Raw genomic sequence first — 10,027 nt, forward strand, 5'->3', positions numbered from 1 at the left:
CAAGATAAGCCTGACACAGAAATAGAGAGATAAAGGGTAAACAAATGCAGCAATGGTACTCACTAAACACTATGCTGAAAATGAAATATATACTTGTAGGTGAGGCCAATAGGGAAAAACTGGGGGAAAGTGAGGGAAGGGGTGAAACTGCCCAAAAAGAAATGTACGTTTACCTGACTTATGTACTTGATTATCATCTTTATAATAACAATACAAAAATTAAAAAAAAAAAGAGTGAGCCTGAATGTTTATAATGTACACAAGGAGTTACACCCTCAGGTAACTAAGGTTCACTGTTAGTTCCAAATAATACTAGATTTACCACTTACTCTAAAGATGCCGATCCAATCCTTTCGACGGGGAATGAAATGTTGAGTGAAGGTATAAAAGCATGTGATGTCCCCTCCAGGGACATAGAACTTCTCCACGCTATTAAAGATGACTTGAGAAAAATGACAATGATCCAGCAAGACAGCTGACGTGGGGGGCTCTTCTACTGTCCTTTCCATGGTGGGGTCCTGTTATGAGACATGGAATAAAGTAAGGCTCTAAAAGGGTTTGGCTGGTGATTTCTGGGCAGTCATCCAAGAACATTATGTTCAAGGCAATCAGGAAAAGCAAAATCCTGACAAGTATTGAGATCACACAGCTTTCTGTTTCACTTTGAGCCATTTCACATTAATAAATTCCTCTGCTATAAGAATGTTCAAGTATTTTTGACCACAGACACTTCCACCCTCACATACCCTTATTCTCTGCTCTGTTGTTTCTCTTTCTCTTAAACAAACCAACCTACACAAAACAGGTAAAACTGGAATATAAGACCTAAATTCTAGATTTTTCATCCCCACAGGCCCTACGTCTTTAGGAAAGTCAGGATTTCAGCTTCTCTATTTAGCTGCATTTATCCTATAATTATTGGGCTCTTTCATATAAAATAATATGCCAGGAGCTGAGTATGGTTTAGAAAAAGAAAATAAGAGACTAAGAAAAAGCCTGGTGATGGTGGCTCAGGCCTGTAATACTAGCTACTCTGGAGGCTGAGCTCTTAGGATCATGGTTTGAAACCTACCTGGACAGGCTTATCTCCAATTAACCACCAAAAAGCCAGAGCTGTGGTTCAAGTGGCCGCACTAGCTTTGAGCAAAAATGCTCAGGGACAGTACCCAAGCCCTGCGCATACACACACACACACACACACGCACGCACGCACGCACACACGCACACACACACGCACACACACACACACGCACACACGTCCACACACTAGTGCTCTATCATTTTGAGCCACAGCTCCACTTCCAGTTTTCTGGTAGTCAACTGGCGATAAGAATCTCATGGACTTTCCTGCTCAGTCTGGTTTCGAACTGCTATCCTGAGATCTCAGTCTTCTAAGTAGCTAGGGTTACAGTTATGAGCTGGCAGTGCCTAAGAAAATGTTGTGATTATTGATACTTCCTGCTAGATCTGAGGATGGTAGTTCCAAGTTAGTCCAGGCAGGAAAGGTCTGAGACTTACCAGCACCCAGCTTCTGTGAGACTTTAATCTCTAATTAACCATAAAAAAAAACTGGAAGTGGAGCTGTGGCTCAAGTAGTAAAGAGTGAGACTTAAGTAAAAGAGCTCAGAGACAGCACTCAGGCCTCAATAGTGGCACACACACACAAAAAAAACCCCAAGTCTCACACAGACTTTCCTCCCAGGCTGACTTCAAACCTCAACCCTCAGATCTCAGCCTCCTAACTAGTTAGGATTATAGGCATGAGTCACTGGCACCCAGCTCTATGTACTGTCTTCTAAATGCCTCTGCTGATCTTACTTCAATTAATATGTGATTCTCAACCCAGGATTTTACCAGGAAATGAAAAAAATAATAATACAGTAGCACTCCATATATAAATATTATATAAGTTCAACTACTGGAACATGTTGAAAGATTATATACACAGAGACAAACATATAAACCACAACTCTTCTAGCTCTGCCCCACCCTATCTATTTCCTGGTTTTACTATGAAATCTATACAACTAGCCCTCTTCTTTCAGCTTACCAGAGAAGGCAAGAGGACTTAGGGGCACTGAACTGTCTATTCTTAGATTAAGCTAAGGAACCAAGAAATCATTGGCTTTCTGAGATAGGACACAGTCTAGCCACATCCTCAATCTCAAACCTAAGAACAGTTTTTCAAAATGGAAGTCACATTTCAGTCTATTTATTTTTACCAAACAGAACAGAAAGGACCATAGCTAAACCTAGAGCACAACTACACCAACCTGAACTGAGTCAATAAGGAAGTATTCCAACTTTTCCTAGAGGGAAGGCATCTGTTGATTTGTTGTTGTTGGTTGTGGGGCTTGAACTCTGGGCCTGGGCACTGTCTCTCAGCTCTTCAGCTCAAGGCCAGTGCTCTACCACTTGAGCCACAGCGCCATTTCCGGTTTTCTGAAAGGTTTATTGGAGATAAGTCTCATGGGCTTTCCTGGCTGGGCTGGCTTTGAATGGTGATCCTCAGATCTCAGCCTCCTGAGTAACTAGGATTACAGGCACCTGGCACATCTGATGATTTTTTAAGATCATTAAAGCTTTTCCTTCTTCTCAGTAAAAACTGCCTGGGAGAAACTGACTCTAACAATGGCTTGGGAAATTATCTTTCAAAAACAGCAGCCTAGTATTTGTAGAGAAGAGGCATAAAGATACAAAAGGAAAAATAGAAGGCTCTTCCCCACTCCCCCAGCACCATGGTTTGAACTAAAAGTCTCAAACTTGCTAGGTAAATGCTCTATATGAGCCTTGCTTACCCCCTCCCCCCAATTTTAGAGGATGACTTAAGCATCAATTTCCCTCTTTTACTATCTTCTCCATTAGAGAGCTTCTCAATCATTTAATCCTAATTCTGATAACTCAGAAACCGACAGAGGAAAAAAGAAATATATAAAAAGAGCCAGTTAAATTTAGAAGCCCCAGAGAACTACTGAACCATGATAATTCTATAGTGGGATAATTCCTCACTCCTACTCCCAAATCAAAGACTGGCCACATGAATGACCAGGAAAAACAAACAATAATGCAGATTCCACAAATATCAGGGGCACTTTACTTGGCTTCTGACATACACCCCCACACCCCTACACACACCTCACACCCCCCTCTGCCCCCAGCTTGGTTTTCAAAAGGATTAGGGACCTCAAGGGAACTGGCAATAATAAGAATGTATTTTAAAACCAGTCTCCTGAACTGGCTCCTGGTTCCTAAGAAAGTCTGACATATTTTCATCTAATGAGCTTTTAAAGTTTAATATACTACTCCTAGGATTGTCCCATGAGGTCATAGATCCTCTTTTTGTGAAGCAATGCAACAAAAGTCAGCTCTATTGCTTTTGCTGAGGAAATCTGCAAATATACTGATATGCTTTTTAGCAGAAGAAATTTAAAATGCGGTACACCTTTACATTAGCCTTTTATACCAGTGGGCATATGTTTCAAGAGAAATGAAGATTATAAGTAGCTTCTCTGGATTAATATGCAGAAAAAAAGTCAAGCACTTACAAAGCAAAATGAGAAATACAAATCAATTCTTCATGTAAAACAGTAAAAACAAAGATCATTTTTTAAAAATCAAACCCATATTTAATCTAATTCATTCACATTTCTGCTTACTTTTTATAACTTCTAGCAATTAGCAAACTGGATGAACTCACTTGAATTCCATTTCTCCCAGTCAGATGTGACAAGTAAGTAGCTTTATTGAGTATTAGCAATGTATACTACCACTATAGGTATATAGCTGGCCCTGAGACAGACAGTAAAACCAAAACCACATTCACTGCTCCTCAGATTAGTAAACCATTTGCTCCAGTCCAAATTTTACAAGTTCTAGTTCCTCATGTTTATAGTACCTTACGGGGGATATACTCCTAGAGGCCTTTAAAAATGCTTATACCTGTACTCCTAGCTACTCAAGAGACTGAGACCTGAGGATCAAAGTTTGTAGCCAGCTCAAGCAGGAAAGTCCATGAAACTCATCTCCAATGAACCACCCAAAAATCAGAAGTGGAGCTTTGGCTCGAGTAGTAAAGTGCTAGTGTTGGGGGGGGGGGGGAGAGGGGTACTCAGGAATAGCACCCAGTGCTAGCGTTGGGGGGGGGGGGAGAAGGGTACTCAGGGATAGCACCCAGGCCCTGAGTTCAAGACTTGGGACAGAGAAACATATATTAATAAAAAATAATAATACTCATCATCTGGGCTCAAGTCTGTAATTGAAACTGCTCAAGAGGCTGAGTAGTTCTAAGCAAGGCTTTATCTCTCAAACCATAACAACATAGTGCCAGCAGTACTAGGAGAAACATGGAAAAATAGTTCTGGGACCTGAGGTTCAGATAACTGAAACCCACTGTGAAAAGCTGGCTGGGCTGGCACCCCACTAATGAGCTGTGGCTCTAAACTGACTTTTTGCTGATTATTCTGGAAATGGAATCTCACAGACTTTCTACCTAAGCTGGCTTCAAACCATGATCTGGAAATGGAATCTCACAGACTTTCTACCCAGGCTGGCTTCAAACCATGATCCTCAAGATCTCAGCTTCCTTCACTAGCTATAGACTTGAGCCACCTATGTCCAGGTATCCAGGTTTTTCTTTTTCTTTTTTTTCTTGCTGGCTGTGGGGCCTGAACTCTGGGTCTGGGCGCTGTCCTTCAGGTCTTCAGCTCAAGGTAAGCACTCTATCACTTGAGCTAAAGTGCCACTTCTGCCTTTTTCTGCTTATGTGGTGCTGAGGAATTAAACCCAGGGCCTCATGCATACAAGGCAAGCACTCTACCACTGAGCCACTTTCCCAGCCCTAAATAGTTTTTCTTTAAAGAAGTGACTGCCGTGGTATGTCACAATGAGTATAGTGAACAGGGACTAGATCAAGGAGTCTAGAGACCTAAATTCCAGTCTTAGTTCTACCACTACATAGCCTGAGGTCCTGACCAAGTGACACAACCTTTTACACCTCAGTAAAATGCATGGATCAGGCTAGAAAATCTCTACAGATTATTCCAGCTATAATGATGATCATAAGTGAAAGGGGAAATAAGAAGTAAAAGCTTTTCTTTCCATCTAAGATGGTATTATATTAGTTAAGTATAGACTTTTTTTTGGCAACATCACATTTTAACTCAGGGCATTGCCTTTGTTTGCTTGGCTGGTACTCTACAGTATTTCCAGTGCTGCCTTTTGCTGTCTTCCTTTCCTTTCCTCCTTTCTTTTTTTCTTTCTGCCAGTCCTGGAACTCAGGCCTGGGCACTGTTCCTGAGCTTTCTTTTTTTTTTTTCTGGTTGGTTGTGAGGCCTGAACTCTGGGCCTCGAAGCTGTCCCTCAGCTCTTCAGCTTAAGGCCAGTGCTCTACCACTTGAGCCACAGTGCCACTTTCGGCTGTTTCTGCTTATGTGGCGCTAAGGAATCAAACCCAGGGCTTCATGCATGCAAGCACTCTACCACTGAGCCACCTTTGCAAGCCCTCTACCACTGAGCCACCTTTGCAGCCCCCCTGAGCTTTTTTTTTTTGTCAGTTATGGGGCCTGAACTCTTGGCCTGGCGCTGTCCCTCAACTCTTCAGCCCCGAGTTTCTTTTGTTCAAGGCAAGCACTCTACCATTTGAGCTACAGCTCCACTTCTGGCTTTTTGGTAGTTTATTGGAGATAAGAGTCTTACAAACTTTCCTGACAAGGCTGGCTTCAAACCATGGTCCTCAAGCCGAGCATTGGCAGCTCACACCTGTAATCCTAGCAACTCAGGAGACAGATCTGAGGATTGCAGTTCAAAGCCAGTTGGGGCAGGAAAGTCTGTGAGACTCTTTTTTTTTTGGGGGGGGGATCCGGTCGTGGGGCCTGAACTCTGGGCCTGGGCGCTGTCCCTCAGCTCTTCAGCTCAAGGCTAGCGCTCTACCACTTGAGCCACAGCACCACTTCCTGCTTTTTTTCTTTTTGCTTATGTGGTGCTGAGGAATGGAACCCAGGGCCTCAGGCATGCAAGGCAAGTGCTCTACCACTGAGCCACCTTCCCAGACCCCCTTCTTTCATTTTCTTTACTGAGTCTCTCATTCAAACCTTGATCCTCTGGACCTCAGCCTCCTGAGATAAGATTACAGGTTTGAGCCACCAGCACTTATCTTTTTTTTTTTTTTTGAAACAAGGTTTCACTTTGTATTCCAGGCTGGCCTCAAGTTCCAGATTGTCCATACTCAACCCGTTACTACCCAAATGCTGGGATTGTAAGTGTGCACTATACATTTTGAAGCCAATTTTTTTGGTAAAACAAGGCTAAAGTGGAGAGAAATGGAGGAAACGTTTCCTGCTCTTCCTGCATCACATGGGAATTAAAAACTATATGCCAAATTTTTTAAAAGACTCTCCCACAAATACTCCATGACTTGAAAACAAGTCATAGGTGCCAGGTAACGCAGGATTATTGACTACCCTTTTGCAGGTCCTTTCGGCTCCACAGCTGTCACGCCTGCTAAATGGTGAAGTTTCAAGTGTCCCTGAAAATACCTGAGAAAGTGAGCTATCTGGGACACTCCTATGTGCTCTGCAAGTGACAAAGGGGCTAGGGTGTGGCTAAGCGAGACAGTATGCACTGCCAAATAAACGCCACACCTGTGGAAGTTATAAAGACCCACGGCTTCATTAAAGTTGTTTTACATGGTTTCCCAAAACCGTAAGAGGTGAGAGTTATAATTCGAAATCAGGTCCAACCAAGGCCACTTATTGTGCGTCTGGGGCAAAGAATCTAAGCGATAGGAAGAAGCTGGTGTGTGGGGTGGGGTGGTCATCATACAGAACCGAGAGCCTTAGAGCCTTAAGCGAACATAAGAACATTAGAACTGGGGCAGGCCGAGCGGGGAGGGGCGATGGGCGATCAAGTGTAAAGAAGCGGATCAAAGGGAAAGCGGCCCCAGGGATCAAATAGAAGGGGGGGGGGGGACACTGAGACCCAAACAGAAAGTAACTCGCTCAGGAGTGACGCAGCGGGGCCTCGCCGCCGCGAGGTCGAGGTGGACGCCAGGCCAGGGACTCAGAACCTCCACCACCCCGGGTGGGAGGGGGAACGGGACGGGGGGCGAGACGCAGACCCTCACTCCCGCCACGTGTCTCTCTCCTGCTCCAGGGGCCTCCCCACCCCGCAAAAGCGCGGAAGCCCCGCTCCAGCTCAAGAGAAAGCAGCGCCTAAAGCCCGCCAGGCCGAGGTAGGCGCGCCAGGCCTGCCAGGAGGCAACTCCCACCGACTGACACCCTAGAAGGTGGACTGAGGTGAAAGCCGAAACCGACCGCATCTTCGCCCGCCCAAAACTCTTTCTCAGGACAGGAAGCGTGAATTTGGGGAGCTCGAAGGCCCAATTGCCCCTTTCCACGGCAGGGGACTCACCGGGGGGCCAGCAGCCAGCAGCGCCGCAACAGCAACAGGGCAGGGAACGGGACGGGGGTGGGGCTAAGATCTGAGGGAGCCAGGATCTGGGCGGAACACGCTCAGCGTCATAACGGTCATCTAGCCCCGCCCCCAGACGCGGGGTCTTCTGGGAGTTGTAGTCTTTGGGTGTAGCAGCTCTAGGGTGGTCAGTGGCCTTGTGTGGTTTCCTTGGTCCAGAGTGATGATCTCACTCAAAGTACCAGTTTCATCCCCTACGTATTGACGAGTTGTTTAATTTTCTTTCAACCTTTTTTTTTCAGTCCTGGATAAAAAAGCTCTGTATCTTTTTTTCTCGTGACCCAATGGAGCACTTCTTTGGTTCATGATCCTATAGATGACAACATGGTATTTAATTATTCCTCACGTGGTCTATAAAGGAGACCTAGAAGTCTTCACAGGTCTCCTAGTTTCTCTGTTTTATCCTTCGTTCCTTCCTTTCTTTTTCTTTTTTCTTTTATTTTTTTTTTGAGACAGTCTTATTAGTTAGCTTAGATTACCCAAGCTGGCTATTTAGTTGGTTGTAGCAAGAATCCTACCTTGGGGGCTGGGAAGGTGGCTCAGTGGTAGAGTGCTTGCCTCGCATGCATGAGGCCCTGGGTTCCATGCCTCAGCACCACTTAAGCAGATAAAGACAAAAGTGGTGCTGTGGCTCAAGTGGTAGAGTGCTAGCCTTGAGCTTAATAGCTGAGGGACAGAGTTCAGGCACCACGACAAAAAAAAAATCCTACCTTGATTTCTGATGTCTTATTAATTTTCCATTTATTAATGCCTCATTCTACTTGTTATAAATCTCCACTTGTTCGTATTATAATTAAAAATTAAACACAGTATCTCTGACCATTGATTTTCCCCATTACTCATACACACAAGAGTAAACCCAGGGCCCAGTGCTTGTCTTACTCTCTTTGGTTTTGAATAAAATCCAAATTGTTGCATTGTAACAAATGGAAAAATACTTTTATTTCATATTTTTGTGCTGCTAGTGGAGCTGGAACTCCGTTTTTTGTTGTTGTTGCTTTGCCTTGAACTCACTGCTTGGATGCTATCTCTTAGCTTTTTTCTCTCAAGGTTAGTGCTCACTTGAACCATACCTCCATCTCTGGTTTTTTGGCCATCCTGAACTACATAGCAAGAGCCTGTCTCAAAAAACAAAACACAACACTCCCCACACACAAAACAAAAAGAAGATTATTTATTTAGACCTCTTGTAATAGGAGCATTCTAATAAGGAAGAGAGATTGACCTTAATTCTGAATACATAAAAGACAGGTGAAAATTTCTAGTCTGAGTGAGGAGTCCGTGGGTAAAAACTTACAAAGAGGAGAGATGACAGTAGGCTAGAGAGTAAATCGAGAGGAATGAATTTCACCAAATAAAGTGATAAAATATTAGATACTGAAAAATGCCACATTAGGGCATTCTTTTAATACGACCTTGGGATTCCTAGACTAGGCAAAGACATAGAGACCCAAGTTTAAGGCTCACTTGACAAAAGTGTTCAAAGGGACCTGACGTTTAATAAAGAACAGAGGCATTGTCAGAGATGGCAACTTTATTTATTTAGGCAGTCCTGGAGTTTGCACTCAGGATCTTGAGTTTGGTAGGCTGATAGGCTATCTCTGAGACAAGCCTGCAGCCTATTTTCACTGGTTGTTTTTGAGGCAGGGACTCCTCTCCCACTTAAGTGTATTTCTGAACTATGACTTGTATACTTCATGTTTATCATGTTGCTGGAATAACAGACATATCCCATCCCATCCAACAATCCTTTAGTAGAAATGGAGTCTTACAGACTTTTCTGCCCAGGCTGGCCTGCAACGGCAATCCTCCTGGTCTCAGCTTTTCACATAACTTGGAATAACAGGCACATACTACTGTGATCTACTTTAGGCTGAGAATTGATCTCATGAGCTTTTCTGTCCCATCTGGCTTTGAAGTATGATCCTCTTGTTCTCAGCCTACCAAGTAACTAGGCTTGCTACAGGTGTGAGCTACCAGCACCCAACTGGCACCTGATTATAGAAGTAACAATATTGGCTCACAGGGGAAAAAAAAGGTAAAAGAAATTCAGGTGGTGGGGAGGGGATGTTTATTCATAGGAGGGCTGTTATAAAATTATCTGTACCTATGGAAATGTTTGAAATCTGTACTATCTGATCCAGTCACCATTAAGTATATGCCACTACTGAATATTTGAAATATGTCTAGTGAGACTGAGGAACTGAATTTTTATGTAATGTATAGTACCTATGCAGATCTAATGCAATACCTAATGCAGAGCTGAAGAACTAAAGGCCAGGGAAAGGAGATTTATTATGCAGAATGCACTCAAACCCATCTTCAGGGTATACAGACATCAGCATTAGGCTCAAACAGAGAATGATTTAGGATAAGGGGAAAGAGGTAGATATAAATAGCCCTTGTCAAAGTATAGCCTGGTTGAGCATTACCTCAGTACTGAGAGAAACTAGTTCCTATGAGGTAATTACTCCTGTTTGAGGGTGGGGGGTGGTCTGTCTGTTGCAGCAATGCTGATCCTTTCCTTGGGTGTAGTTTCTGCTTTCATGGTAGATACTAC

The 10,027-nt window shown here is 43.7% G+C and overlaps 1 protein-coding gene across 1 annotated transcript in view; it reads right to left on the minus strand.

Annotated features, from left to right (window-relative positions):
* Calcoco2 (calcium binding and coiled-coil domain 2) overlaps positions 1 to 7,461 on the minus strand; it is a 31,459-nt gene extending 23,998 nt beyond the window's left edge. Inside the window, exons 1-2 of the mRNA XM_013037964.1 lie at positions 7,408 to 7,461; positions 330 to 518 (exon numbers count right to left, since the gene is read on the minus strand). Coding sequence (XP_012893418.1) covers positions 330 to 509 — 180 coding nt within the window. The 5' untranslated portion in view covers positions 510 to 518; positions 7,408 to 7,461. The remainder of the gene's footprint in view (positions 1 to 329; positions 519 to 7,407) is intronic.
* Positions 7,462 to 10,027: the final 2,566 nt, after the last annotated feature.

The sequence above is a fragment of the Dipodomys ordii genome, unplaced genomic scaffold (assembly GCF_000151885.1).
Source record: "Dipodomys ordii isolate 6190 unplaced genomic scaffold, Dord_2.0 Scaffold7, whole genome shotgun sequence".
In the NCBI taxonomy this organism is placed as follows: Eukaryota; Metazoa; Chordata; class Mammalia; order Rodentia; family Heteromyidae; genus Dipodomys; species Dipodomys ordii.